Here is a 15513-nt window from a genome sequence, read left to right as displayed (position 1 = left end):
TCACATGAATAATTTTATTTCGTCCATTTTAAGTTCAGAACACATGTATTTTCATTTATTAGCCAAACTTACCAAACTTAATTGCTCTCAAGGAACAGTTGGTCATGCTTTGTATACAACATTATATACATTGTTTTTCATGACATTATATTTATGCTTAAATTGGCCTCCAAGGAATTTGTTAAGGCTCTGTTGTGTAAATTTTTCACCTGTAGTCATTCTAATTCAGAACGTGTGCAGGTGACTGGCATGGATTTTTGTATATCTTTGTATATCAGTATGTACTACAAAAGCCTTCAACCAATACTTACTGGAGTGGTGATGTTGTTATTATAGGAATCAGGTTGGCGGGACCAGCTGTGAATTAACAACAAGATAGAACATGCCATCGATTTTTTAAGGAAAAATATTATAATGTACTGGGTGGATGCTTTTTAAGTGACCAAGAATGCAATATTAATGAGTCAAATGGACTTATACAGGAACGGAGTCAGTAACTGTGCGGAAACCCCAAATACTTCCAAAACCAGTCTGAGAACACTAGTGTAGCAAAAATCACTTGCATCGTTCTAACTGAGTGACACTTTAAAGCAAACAGTATTATGATAAAGTCATTTACAATATTGCATCTAACTTCAGATATTTATATGTTAGATATCTTTTGTGTAATAGTCTTACATTATATTTTTGTAGCAAATAATGATTAGGCTACTTAATTGCTTATACATTATGTATAATACCGAACTTGTGGGCTCGTGTATTGTTGCATACACTATTTGTTGCTCCGTATTCTTTTGAGATGTTTTACAATTCGATTTACTGTGTGAAAAGGTAACCAATGTAATATATACTGCTATTGTATTTTTGTAATATTGAATATGTTCTTCATTATCAATAAATAAGTCCATTTGCCGATGTATTGAAGACATGGCTGTCAGTGAAACTGACACTGTCAGGAACAGTGTACGTTTGGAGTAAGATAATATTTGTAAAATAATTAATGGCATTGCAAATGTTACTGCGCTTTTTTCTGTTCTTACATGAGATCATGTTTTGTCAAAACAACCGCTGGTAGGTTCTGGAATAAAGCATGTCTTACACATTTGCTCGTTGTGGTTTTGTCTCTCTGCATGGTCCCCTTGTGTGGGTTGCCTCCAAGCCGGGAGACCTGAGATCATACCCAGGTCAGATCATACCCAGGTCAGATCATACCAGAGTCAGATCATACCAGAGTCAGATCATACCAAAGACTTCAAGAATAGTACTTGTTGCTGCTTCGTTTGGCGCTCAGCACAGAGAGAATAGGGTAAGAGAACATGAATTGTTGGCCCAGGGTCAATATAATATGACTGATTGGAGTGTCATATCTGGTGTTTACATGTACACTTAACTAATGACTTCGTCGTGATATGACTGGAAAATTGTTAAGTATACCGTAAAACCCCAAGCATTTATTCATTCATTCGTTCGTTCTTTGTGTTGGTTAATTGTCTTGTCCTGTCTTCAGAAGTAATCACTGATTATCATGTACCTTTGTAGAAATTTGCTGTAAGCGGAAGTGTCAAGGGCTAGATCTATGTGCAGTAGGCCAGGCTGTACTCTATACCCTGCTACTAGGAGACACCGTGGTGATATGACCGACACAACTGCTAAAGGCGGCGTTAAACCCCTATCAAGCAAACAAGCAATGGACGATTCCTTGTCATCCACAGAGAACATATGGTATTTGCTGTCAGTGGTGATCTTGTCGCTGGAAAATTAAATCTTCTTTGCGATAAAAATTAACACAAATGCAGATGTTTGATGAAAAGACATTTTAATGAGATAAATGGTTACAAGACACGAAAAGATCTGCATGATTTCATAGCACACAGTTGCGCTATGCAGAGATAACCGAGTAGACAATATTGCGTACCGGGCTGGTCTTGTGTGCTAAGGCCAATGGTTTCAACTTCATAAAGTGTATCCCAAAAATAATTTGAACTTATGAAATGAGAAACACTCCAACAAAGTTCCGAAGATTCGGCTGTATTAAATATTCATTCAATAATCACTGAGTGGTGTCTTACAAAGCGCAAATAGTAAATTTAACTTTTCGTTCTTGTTTTTGTGACTGAGGCCTTTTACAGGCGTGAATACAGAAGACAATCTGATAGGTATGCACTAACAATCACATAACATCTGAATATCTTTGGGCATAGCTAGCATTTTAAATTGTGAAAGCGTGAAGTCTTCATTACAAATATCATTCTAAACCAGGTAAGCGTTTTGAACAAATATAACTATTTACGCAGATTATACGGTAATGAGCAAATGCACCGATATTGTCTAAAGGCTTGCGGAAAACAACATCTTAATCTCGTGAATAGTTTAGCAAAACTGGATCAATACAGTCTGTTGTCTAACTCCCGTGCATCGCACTGTGAATGAAACCGACTAGTATTCGCGTTAAAATGATAAATCCGCCTTTAGGGTTGATAATCTATGGTGAATTCTACAGTATACATAAATAAATCGTTTAATCTATGTCCAAATAAATTAAATATATATAGTGTTATAAATCTGTCTTGAGATTAACTATAGATTTTGTTGTTCACATTATAAAACACTCAATAGCTTTCAGGTATTACATTTCAGAACTCAGTAAAGCACCTCATCCAATCACGAATTCTTTTATTCTTTACTTCCTAGTTCGCAGTAGTAATACGCTTTATGAAATCTATGAAATTGCCAACTCTTGTGAAACCACTGTAATGGTTGGGCACACCGCAGTCGACTGGGCTCCCCCAGCTTATGATTCCCATAAGGTACCACACCCTGTCCAAACCTACAATCGGGAAGTAAATATTTAAATATAAAGATTACACACTTCCGCAGATGTGTATATAGATATCAAAATTGGACCAATCGACTATAAGTACGTGTAGTCTTGGCTCCCTACATTAGTTGAAAAGAGGACCAGTTTTAAAAAGACACGAACAGTTTTCCTTATGCAGTACCGGTGGAATGGTTGAAGACTGTTTCCACATAAACTAATCATGGTCCGCCAGATTTCAGAAATTTATTTTCCTTAAAACTCCTCATATTTATATTTTCTCAGAGGTAATGTTACTAATTTATATATTCTCGCCGAGGATACAGTCATCAGCCATGCAATAATCTGTAAACTGATTTTCATAATCTGTGAGCGTGAGAATGTGCGAAAACCTTAAGACAATTTACAGCTTTGTTCTTTTAGGAAATTGGGCTTGGGGACTATTAACTTGGAATGTTGTTCGAGCGGCTTATGATACGTATCAGATGTGACGCTTAAATTGATGGGTGTCGAGATTCTTCAATATAAATATTATTCCTTGTCATGTTTTACCTCTTCCTTTGAAAGCCACGGCGGGTCCGCCTGAATCCCCGAAGCAGGTGTCCGTTCGGGCGTCATCATGGCCAGCACAGAACATGTTATTTGTCACTGAGAGAGGGTTTCCTGCCAATGAAAGACAGTAGATGGATTTAGTTAGGTGCAGTTATAATCTTACAGCGCCCACATTACCATGGCATGTGGATATACCTGACCTATTAGGTCCATCTACATCTACAGAGGTACTCTGTGCCATTCTGGAAGACTGTACGATATTTGGAGAAGGGAAGCACTTCGGGGAGCGTAAGGTATCCCCTTTTTCAGGCCATAGATATTACCTTTAACATTGAAATAAATGTAGAAGTAACAGGAAAAAGACAGACTTTATATACAATCGCTTAAGCAATACAACTCAAGACACATGATCCTAGGCGTAACAATCATAAAATTATTGACCGCGTTATCATTAGCACGTTTACATGATCCTCCATAAACCGGCCAAAGGATATATTTCCTTGGTGGTTTGCAAATAAGTATACACTTAAGACTTTCACTCTTATCTGAGATATCATTACATTATATTAAAACTATTAAATGTTTTAAGCTGAATCTGTGTAGATGTTAGAGAATGTGAATATCTTACTCTCGGTAATATATCTCTGTTCACAATCGGTGTTGTTAATGTTTCGCAGCCCGGTGATAAGAAGGACCTCAGCGTCAGTCCCGTTTTCGGTCTCTCCCCATCCTGTCACTGTTATTAACTTCCCTGGTTTCAACAATTCTTCAGACAAAGATAATCCTTCAGCCATGGTTTCAGGTAGGCAGATGGGCATGACCCTTTTTGTTAATACGGCAGGTACCGACAGCTTCACCAGGGCTAAGTCAGAGTCCAATGCACTTGGATTGTAATTCGGGTGTACTTCAATTCTGGAAATCTGCGAAATTAAATAGACTTATGAAATTAAACTTGTTGCTGTAAAAAAGGCCAAGGTGTTGGTGTCAAATCATTTACGCCCACAATGTGCCGTCATAACCACAATTACATTACGATAAGTGATGAAGAATGATTAAACATATACGCACGATTTGGCTGCGGCTATACGTTAGGATGTGGAGTACAGCGTGTTGAGTACAGCATTGAACCACAACCGACATGCCTGGAATTCCGAGGTGTTTCACTCAAAATACTAATCTGTTAATTTTAACAGAATGTTTGTAGTCTTGAGTGATGAATGTATTCTGTTATCATAACAATATTGTGTCACATTCAACATAATATCCTGTTAGTCTGATATAGAACCGTTATGTTGAATTAATAGAACATGTGTGTTTTATTTAGCAGAACATTTTGCTGCAATAACAGAAAGACATTCTAGCATCACTCAGGTCCCATCACTACGTAGGTGTCACAAAGCCATAATCATTCATTCACATCAGCAACTCTGCCACCAGCAATTCCCTTACCGCAAATTCTTGCACTTGATCGTCGTCCTTGGCGTTGTCCCGGTAATATTTTCCAAGGTAGATCTTGATGTCAGAAAGCGGCAGGACTGTTGTGCTTTCCCTCTCCGTGACGCAGTGTGCAGCGGTTATCACCCAGTCCTCGTTGATCAGGGCTCCCCCACAGACGCCGTAGGACTCACCTCCCAGCAGCGGCTGAGCAAGCATAGCCTGCCAAGGGTAAGCGCCTTGTCGGGATACTTCACCTCGGATGATCTTTATGTTTCTGGCACCTGCTGACTTACCGCAGACTACAAAAATAAAGATTCCCCTGTGTCACATCGATTTAGTTTATGTGTCTTTCCAAAATTTAAATAAATTTTAAATAAACGTTATTCTTGTTAAAAAGAACTGAAAGGAAAGAAAGTTCTTATTGACTCCATACACAACTTTGATTTCTCTTTGTTACATATTGTGTATATCGAAGTGAATACAATAGGGTGTTCTTATATATTATCTCATGAAATACTTTACCTGGAACACATCGCGGTTGCTCGCCACTCCACTGTCCGTTGCTCTGGCATTTGCGTGTTTGGGAACCGACAATATTGTAGGCACTATTGCATGTAAATCTAATCACTGTGTTGAATGCGAATTGACCAGCAGACCCCATGAAAGGCAGGCGGCTTCGTCCACGATTCAAACGGTTTCTTTTACTATAGAAACATATGAAGAACAAAAACTTATAAGGACTAGTGTCACTGCCAGTGAATTTGAGAAAGTATTTGGAGACTTGTATAGAGTTAATGAGATACAGGCCATATATTTCATTTATGTTTTTTCATAATATATTAGCTCGTGGTTTTTCCATGGGAAATCGCTGTTAATTCAAGTCCAGCTCTTGGTAGCTTCGTCTTCGGCAAATCATGGGACGGTCTTCCAGCTGCCTGCGGATGGTCGGGAGTTTCTCATGGGTTCTATCCGTTTTCTTCCCACCATAATGCTAGCCGCCGTCGTATAAGTGAAATATTCTTGAGTAGGGCGTAAAACATCAATCAAATAAATAAATAAATTCTCGTGAGAAATGGGTAAACTGCATGACATGTATAAAACGACGTGTCCATTGTGCCCCTTAGGAACATAACATAATGATGATACTCACCCATGAGTTCAAGCCCAGCTCATACTGGCTTCCTCTCCGGCCGTATGTGGGAAGGTCCGCCAACAACCTGCGGATGGTCGTGGGTTTCCCCCGGGCTGTGCTCGGTTTTCACCCACCATAATGCTTGCCGCCGTCGTATAAATGAAATATTCTTGAGTACGGCGTAAAACACCAATCAAATAAATAAAATAAATAAATGATACTCACCCAGGGATTAGCAGGCCATGCTTTGGAGTTCCAGGATTGGCGCAAGTAACTGTTCCAAAGAAAGTATAGCCATGATTAGCTATGGCTTTAAAGTAGCAGAAACCGTCTTATTATACATTATTATGATCAAAAAATGGGGTAACTATGTAGGAAATAGAAAATTATTCACGGACTAAGCTGTTAGGGTGATTTGGCCCTTGTTTCTTTGAGACCGTTACCAAGATTGCCTTAGTAACACTAAAGGTCACAAATTGTATAACCAAGTTTCGAGGTAACAAATTCACGTCGTCATGAATGTGTATAATATGGACCTGAATTAATTGTACATCATTCACGTAAAATCGCTTATTAACTGGATCATCTTGACAAGAAAGAGCAAGCGTTTGTGAAACGCCTATTTAACCTCAACATAGCCGAATATACTCCAGATTACGACACAATGTGGTGATGGCACCGATTGAAGCAACGTGATATTTGCAGTAAATTTCTGAAATATATGTCTGAGAAACCAATGTGCCCATAGTTTAAGGTCGCAAACAGTGGCGCGTTGTTTACCAGGCATGTATTTCAAGCATTTTCCTGCAAAAATCAAGACACCGAATGATGATAGGAAACTTTTTTTCTATGGAAACGGCTGTCATAGGGCATTATACCTTTGGTACAGAGTGTTGTCTCCCCTGACCACGTTCCGTCCTCCCGACACTGTCGCTCTACTGAACCCGTAAGTACATATCCGGAGTTACAGGTGAACGTCACTCTGAAATAGGACAACCCTTCCATCACTGCATGGTTGGAACTTATGTATACTTATACTTATGCATTATGCATAAATTCCATAAAATACTTATTACACGCCTGTTCACCAAGGTTCTGAAGTTTAGTTTTGTAATTGTGTTCATAGAGGAAACAAATTGAGGTAATGTAATATCGCTTGTATACGAAACCTAATATATTTAACATATCAGTTAAATCCCTTTAAATGCATGTTGGGCCTATCGTTCAGGGCCATGTTCCACAAAGGACCCGTTAGTAAGATGATTGTAATTACCATGGTAACACATGCTAAAGACACACACGTGCTTTCCTGTGGAAGTTACAGTTAACTCAGCTTACGATTGCTTTGTTGAACGGGGTTATGTGTGTTATGGAGTTGTCGAGATATTATACAGAATGTTCGCCATCACCAGTTTACATTGTAATGAAACTGTAAATCAACAGAATATATTGACTCTCTACGCTTTATACTTACTTTTGACCAACAGTAGCTGAGCCAGAAGATTTCAGAATGCCACCATTTTTTGGCGCCTGAAGCTCTGAACAGGACTTGCCTATCTCGACGCACCTGTTGAAAAGAACGAGATTAGCATATAACCATTAAAGTAACATTTACTTGTTAAATAGGAATTTCAAACTGAGTATTAAAACAAGATTTACCGCCTCTCTTTGATTTATGATGCACTTTAGTTTATTAAAATCTTTCCGTAAATCTATTGTATAATTAAAATTAAACGTCTATCGTGATCTATTGCAGAGGAAAAATCGCTCGCGATATAATACTACTGGATTATAATCTGAATAAGATACAACCACTGCGCCCTTGGCACGTTGGATTTATTTTAAGAGCCTTGGGTAACTTTCACAAAACTGCGTAAATCAGTTTTTCGTAACTTTTCTCGTAAATAACGTCGCTTTATGGCATTATAACCTAGACAACGTCTTTCACGAAAAAAAATTACGAGAAGTATGGCTTACGAAGTTTGTGAAAGTGGCCCCAGAATGGTTTCACTTACGCTGGAACAGGTGCATTCCACTGACCACTTGGCTGACATGTCAATCTAGAAGCGCCCTCTAGGGTGAAACCACTGTTACAGCTTAGCGAAATTGTCGATCCCGGTCTGTAGGAGTTTGCCACTGGCTGAATTTGCCCTTGAAGAACCGGAGCAGGGCACGATGTGGACTTGTCTGAACAGAAAAGAAATGCTATCTTCTATGACTATTACGAAGAAATTGTATCATTGTGAACAATCGTGGAGACAGATGTATAGATAGTTGTAATTGTATTTGTTTGGTTGTACATATGTATAGTTAGTAACATAAAACTACGACATCACTTCACTATATCGAGTATAGTTATCATAAGCTGAGGCACGTTCGTTTAGTGAAGCGGCACCTTGTAGACGACCTAGGGGTGTACTCTTTAGTTCCTTTCTGAAATACCTCACACTTTCAGTACGGCTGTGCTCGTAAAGCAAAAATATAGTTTCCAAACACCGCAGCATAACTACAGACAATAAATATTTTTAAATAAGACAGGCTTGTTTAGGGGTGAAATGTCCTCTATGGCTTTGTGTACATCGATTATTGAAGTATATACACATGTCTTAAAGTGATAATAGGTCTTCAAGATTGACATAGTCACTCAGTAGAAAAGAGAAACAACTTTGATCCCATATGGGTGTACATTTCTTACCACAACTTGGGACGTCTCCGTTCCATTGGCTCGTAGGGAGGCAGTTGAGTTCAGACAAACCTTGGAGAACATACCCTTGATTGCAGGTAAAGCGTACTCGTCTTACCAGTTCAACACCTGAGAACAAGCAAAGATGGGACAAGTGAATAACCTATCGAACTACATTTACTCCAGGTAATTCAAATGCATTTAATATCTCATTCATTCATTTAAATTAACCTTTGTTATGAAATCGTCTACTAAAAAATTTTTACGAATATTTTCCATTTCAACCGGAACACTGCATGTGCACTATTGTGAGAATTAAGATGTACACTTCCAAGGAAGAAAGGTTGTGTTTATCATACACGATTCTGCAAGAAACCTACCTTGTGGGTTATCTGGTGTTGGCATTGTCGTGTAGGGTTCCACAGACATCGTCAGTTGGGGCTTAGGGCTCGGTACGACACACATGTACTCTGCCAGAAGGAAAACAATTGACTTGGGATTAAAATACGAAGGAATATTGTTTGTGTTTGTTACTTTGAATGTATACAATGTATATGTCAATATATGTACGGTCTTATTCTATTTGATGAAATTCGTAATCATAGTTGTTTTGGTACTAGATATAACAATAGTATACTTCGTCTATTCAACTTCTCTACACAGTTCAGACCTACCACATCGTGGTTCTCCCCCTGACCAGAGTCCGTTCTTCTGGCAGCGTTTCTCAGTGGGTCCCACCAGAGTATAACCACCCTCGCATCTGTATGACACAACACTCCCTTCTTGGACAGTCCCGGCAGTGTTCCCGGTTACTGTGCCGTGGCGAATTCTCGGGGCTGATCCGCAAGTGCCATCTAAATTTAGAAGTATATATGTTTATACCACGTCCTAGCAAGTCTTCGCAGGGAAGCAAACCTCGAGTTGAAAGGTCACAGACTGCATCTAATTTCCCCATTCCTGTATTCTTTAAATTGTTATTTGATTGATGTTATGATGTGCTCAAGAGAATTTCTGTCATGTATATGGAGAAGCTGACCAGGCTTTTGACCAGCTTTCCGAAATGTATATAAAATTATACGGAAGGTTAGAACATAAACGCAGGTCACCTTCGTAGGAAGTAACTCCGTTTCTACTGAAACATAAATCCATGACTCACGCAATGCCTTCTCGCAGAATGTTCCACTGTATCTGTCTGGACATTTACACATTCCATCCTTGGAGTCACAAATGCCTCCATTCTGACACTGGCACACTGGAAAAGAGACAGATGGCGTATACATTTTAAGCGCGCACACATGTATACAGACTTTATTATGTGCCCTATGCTGACAATGGAGTAAGCGATACCAATATAACTTTGTATCTGAAGGGAATGTTCGCTTTTCTTGATAACTCAAACGTCCTTATCTTGATGGTATAACGACAAAAAACTATCGTGTACATTGAAAAGGAATTGTCCTGTTAAAGAAGCAGTTTCAGTTTTCATCAGAAATTTATAGAACAACTTTATTATAAAACAAGCAGAAGACATACAGTTCACAATCAAGAGCGAATAAAACCATAATTATCACATGTGTACGATCACGTTGTTTGCATAGAAAAAAAAACTCCAGGGCAATCATGTTTATGTACCAACGAGCTAAAAATAATTAGAATTTCTGATTCAAAAGAGTGTTCACACCTCCTTGACAATGTTTCCCATAACGCCCTAGTGGACAAGCGGAGCAGCCTCCATCTTTTTGGGCATTACAACTTAGACAGTGTCCGAACTGGCTACAAAGTGCATCCTTGTCGTACTCTTCGCAAGCTTTGCAGTAGGGTTTCCATCGGTAGAAGAAAGTGCATCTGCCACAGACAAAACTCTGAGTAAGTTTCCTTGCATTTGCCATATGAAGAACCAAGCAAAGAATTTATAGATACTGTTAAAAAATTGGAAAATTGAGTCAATCGTTTGGATATTGGAAAGAATATGCAACCGCACTAGACAATTACTTATTCATAAAGATTATATCCACATCGTTTACAAACATGACCTTTATAGTAATACATCAGACGTTTGGAGCGGCTAGAAAACAGTCCACAAAATGCTAGCCCATGTTTACTTACAAAAACAAATCAAAATTAATTTAAACGGTGCAAACGCGTTGATACTGGGCAGTGCTGTAAAGGCGAGGACATTATTTCTCATAAATGGTAGCTGTATGTGAAAGCATACTGGATTTTCTTGTATTCATAACAAAAGTTATGATAGTAACCAATCAACTTTTCACACAGCACCGGAACCGCGAGACAACTGTGTTAAATGTTTAGCTTTAGGCAGTTAATTAACTCATTTAATTAACAGATGAACAAATGAAGTCCTCCACAAGGCAAAAATTAGTTTTTATTTTTGCAAATCATGCAGTTAATAGAGGGTTAGGACAACATTTTGCGTATGTATACATGTAAATTCCTGTTCGGCTATTTTCTCCAAGTTTACAATGTGGTTGCACGCTTGCCTTGCACCTATGTGCTTAACATAGTTGCATGTCACACGACACATTTCCACTTAGACTAACCCGGACTAACGTCACTGGCAGAGAACTACTTATTAGGCGTAGGTAGTTCAATGTCTTGTAAATAGACGTATATATAAAAAAACAGGTAACTGAACTAGCATGTAGTGTCTTACCGCTTAATGGGTATGTGTATTTCAAGTCCTCCAACATTACCACACGGACAGACAATGTTCTCGTTAGAACATAGTCCTAAATCCAGTCCTCTGCTATCTCCAAACCGAACGCAGTTCACAATAAACACGAGTAGGACAATGCCACCTGCAAAAATCGTTTTATTGGTAAGTTTCCCTTTATAGTCTCAGTTTCACCTAGTATATAATTCATCAGTATGTGGCAGAGAACAAAATGTACAGGAAACAATTATAACAGGAATTGGCGACGGTTTAAAATATTTACAGGCCTATACCTCTGGCATCAACATTTCTTCATAGTGTATTTAAGTGATACCATACCATCGGTTTCAAGATCACTTAAACTTGTTATGGAATTCCATTCTGTTGAACTGAACAATGAATTTATGTGAGAACGTACTTCGCAATGTAAGTAGGTGATTCCATACCACTGCAGACACCAACATTATACCTGAGAATATATTTATGTTATTCTATACCATCAACTTCAACATTTTTTAACTATGTATATGTGATGTCATACTGTTGGCTCCAAATATTGTGTTTGCGTGAAGTCGCTACTAAAGGATACGTTTTTACCGCCTACACACATACATTGCCATATAATTGACAATTACTCGTCATTATGCGTGCATGTGTGTTTATAAAACATTTAATCTAAATAAGCTTTGCCGGAATAGCTGGAGGGGGAATATTTCACTAGTGTAACTGCTTGTTATGATATGATCATAAATGTACCAACCTTTCGTATTAACCAAAATATACTTCATGCTCACTTTAGAGTATAGACAGTATTTGGATAAAATTGGGTTTTGTGCGAATTTGTGAGTTTAACTACAGACTACACTGTTAGCGTATCTCAACACTTGGTTGTCTCAGCCCACATAAATTATTCAATGAACACATCCGTAAAGATCTAATGGGATAACCTATCTACCTTTAAATCCTGCTAAGATTGTGCACATAAGCATGTGTGCTATGTGTCACACAAATTTCCTGGTTCATTGTGGTTTCTGTTTATACTTGGGTCCATTAAAAATACACTGGCTTCGTTCACTTGTAATTGTAGAGAATAGATCACACAAAACTAAACTTTACAGCCTTGCAGGTAATGTTTGGTTTTCATGACAATGCTGTGTGTGTATACACCGAAACTGTATATGGCAGGTTGCGTGAATTTCAGTAAAATTAAGTACGAAATGTTTGTCTGAAACTGAAGTGAACGCGTATGTGATATAGAATTTATCTTTAATCAGTAATGATTGTTTTACTTCTATATGATAAAAAGGCAAGTGCAGCGTATATAGGAGATTAATCTATTAGAAGTATCTGCTGATTGGCGAACTTTGTCTTTGAAGAAACATTTCAAGATGTGTAATACAATTAATCCAGATAGGCCTATAAGGTGTTTTATGAGTAGCATTTTTGTGTACCATTTTCAAACAGAGACATAATGCGTTAAGGACTTAAATACAATTATTGGTATTTAGCGACGTTGGTGTTCAGTAATTTTAATTCTACTGATGTTATGCCTACGATATACCCACCCTGGGGAAGATTCGGACCCAAAGAACACAAAGGGCATTTAGCTTAGTACAGTCAGAGCTTAATGTTTTTGATGTCTATAAAACTTTTGATGTCTATAAAACCTATACGTAACAGGACTGATGAATGGCTCAGGCTACTTTAATAATGAGGTTTACATTTAGAAGCTCATTTTGTGTGCATATACTCAGTTTGAGACTACATAATAAGCCAGGGTCCAAATCACCTTAATACAAATGAAGAAATAACATTTACTTTCTTTTGGCTATTACACACAGAATGTCCACACACTAAAATCATCTCTAGTCCGTGCAATGATCTTTGTCAACATTGACAGACCAGGCCTGGGTCATTTCCGAACTGTGTTTACCACTGGTTGATTACAAGTGCTTGATCTCTGTGATTAAAACATTGATTTCTTTCCTTTTACTCTGTTCTTTATAATATAATTAATCTCCTTGCGTTTACTTCGGTTAACTTTTATAACGGAACTGGTTCTCGACGATGCCATATACTTTGAACTTGCTTTTGTACCGCGTTACCTGAGACAAACCAGTTATAGAAATCATTGGAGAGTGACAAAATATTAAGACATAACATTTCCTTTTTTCGCTGGTATAAAGCCGTCTCTGACGGTAAGCACAGAAAAAACAGCTGATCTGTTGAGATTTGTATATCTAATGCTTAGGATGCCATAGGCAGATTACTCTACACAAAATGTCAATATGGATTATGGTGTATTAGCTAGACTTACCTCTCATGATGATCCCCAATATATCTTCACTTGACGAAGTTGCCGAGTCGTCCAGCTGGGGCAAAGCAAAATACACAGGTACAATACGGTCTAAAGGCTATAGCTCTTTATGACTGCTCTATGCAAGATTCTATTGACACTCAGTAGATCACTTGCCTTTTATTTACCACGGAGACAACCCGGAGATGATGCGTCACGTGCTGAGAAATGCGAATACGTAGAAGCTATAAATGACCGCGCTACAACTAGGCGCGCTTCATCCACAAGGGCACATCCGCAACAGAAGCCAATCACAATTGGGGGCGGTAAACCAGAGCTTTGAAAGACATTTTCAAATGCTAATTATGCAACACTATTGCCCTCACCGACAATATGAAATAAGTAGAAAAGCACATTTAATCTAATATAACTGGATGAAATAAATAATAACAAACAAGTATTACGGTGTTTTTTTTTCTGTGGATATGTTTTCACGTGCAATAATAATATTTACAATATTTACGAGCGTTGTTTAAGCAGAATCTGTGTCTCAAAAATAAGTGTTTTGAGTACATAAACTCATCTTCTGTATCGTTATTTACATAATGCATCAGTCTTCTTAATGTCAAAATTACTTCTTGATTTTGTTGTAGTAAAGTACACATCCAAATAAATGTTAAAGAAGGAAAACGGATCTTCCGCCTATTTAATCAACCAATAACTAGTTAGGCTGTTTTAATAGCTGAAAGGTTAGTCAATCGACACACTGATGGACTTTGATTTATACGCAGATTGTACTTTGTCGGAAAGGTGATGTTAGTGGTTCACCATTACACCACTGATGCAATGCCTGTACATATGTGTGAAGCGTTACAAGTGTAGCTTATTATAGGTATAAAATACCTGTTAACACAAATGTATAAAATTTAACATTATCTATAAAATATATATCATATTTAATCCAGAGTGTTCCATAAATTTTACAGGAATTTTTGGGGCCAAAAAATCAATCAGCGCAAAAAGGACGAATTTTTGGTAATATTTTAGATTGGCCCATATAATTGTGTTTCATTATAATTCAGCCTGGTCTGTGTAGGTGTTATTGTTCAAAATGGGTTATAAAGTTCTTAAAAATGACAACACAGTTCGTTATTAAATTAAAGAACTGCGTATGTCCATTGTCGTTGTAGATTCAGACACCCAACCATTACCGCTCTGCACCAGTGAGGGGCATGATAAAATGAGGGGGTGGGTGACATTAACATGCCGGGAAGAGTCCTCTTACACTGTGCTTTTCAGCTCAATCCTGTATGAGTAAGGCGTATAAATATGATTAGTACCCAGAGTAGAGAAACCGTCAGCGGTTTCTAAATTGCAGAGGGGTTTCCCCTAAAAACTTGCATGCAACAATCATTCAAATACCCTTTGTTAATATCATCACATTACATCCTGGCTTAGGTAAGACATTTGCCCGTCTTTATATACGTAAACACTGTATAAGGATACTTAGGATAGATTTTCTGTTGATACGATTTTCTGTTGATACGATTTTCTGTTGATGTATTCTGTTGATTCTGTTGTTAAACAACAACAATGCAGCTTTACCGGCCAAGATGTCAAACGTTTGCTATGCCGCATTTAGCTTTGCTTTTGCTATTCAAAGTCAGCATGATGTTTGCTAGGTGAAGTTAGTTTGATGATTGCTGGATGTCATTGGTAGATGGTCGAGGTTGTCCATAAGGAAATGGCTAATATCCGTGGGTTGTGGTCGGATATGGTCGCCCATGCGTTCCTGCTTGAAGTGAACTGCAGATCAGGAAGAGTGTCTATCCTATAGGCCATGTGACGCACAGACAAGCACCTGTGCTTAGTGATTACGGCTACATGGAATATATATACGTTTATGTAAAACTCTCTATCCACTTTA

General features: G+C 38.1%; 1 protein-coding gene across 1 annotated transcript; it reads right to left on the bottom strand.

Moving 5' to 3' along the window:
• Nucleotides 1–1805: 1805 nt before the first annotated feature.
• On the bottom strand, nucleotides 1806–13721 carry LOC135470119 (clotting factor C-like). The gene is made up of 16 exons (XM_064748878.1): nucleotides 13608–13721; nucleotides 11291–11435; nucleotides 10301–10464; nucleotides 9776–9871; nucleotides 9294–9473; nucleotides 9000–9089; nucleotides 8632–8748; nucleotides 7952–8123; nucleotides 7411–7503; nucleotides 6815–6918; nucleotides 6162–6210; nucleotides 5327–5508; nucleotides 4817–5103; nucleotides 3996–4287; nucleotides 3368–3478; nucleotides 1806–2827 (listed from the first exon to the last, which is right to left on the bottom strand). The coding sequence occupies exons 1-16, from the start codon at nucleotides 13612–13614 to the stop codon at nucleotides 2688–2690; spliced, it is 2229 nt and encodes a 742-aa protein (XP_064604948.1). The 5' UTR covers nucleotides 13615–13721; the 3' UTR covers nucleotides 1806–2687.
• Between the last annotated feature and the right edge of the window lie 1792 nt (nucleotides 13722–15513).

This window comes from Liolophura sinensis, chromosome 7, assembly GCF_032854445.1.
Source record: "Liolophura sinensis isolate JHLJ2023 chromosome 7, CUHK_Ljap_v2, whole genome shotgun sequence".
Lineage (NCBI taxonomy): Eukaryota > Metazoa > Mollusca > Polyplacophora > Chitonida > Chitonidae > Liolophura > Liolophura sinensis.
Note: the sequence above shows the minus strand (reverse complement) of the source record. Positions and strands in the feature narration are given on the sequence as shown.

Coding starts and splice junctions, on each gene's coding strand:
- LOC135470119 (XM_064748878.1), bottom strand. Junction 9,872..10,300: donor TGGGAAACATTGTCAAGGAG/GTGTGAACACTC, acceptor TCTCTTTTCCAG/TGTGCCAGTGTCAGAATGGA. Junction 5,509..6,161: donor CATGGCCTGCTAATCCCTGG/GTGAGTATCATT, acceptor ATGTTTCTATAG/TAAAAGAAACCGTTTGAATC.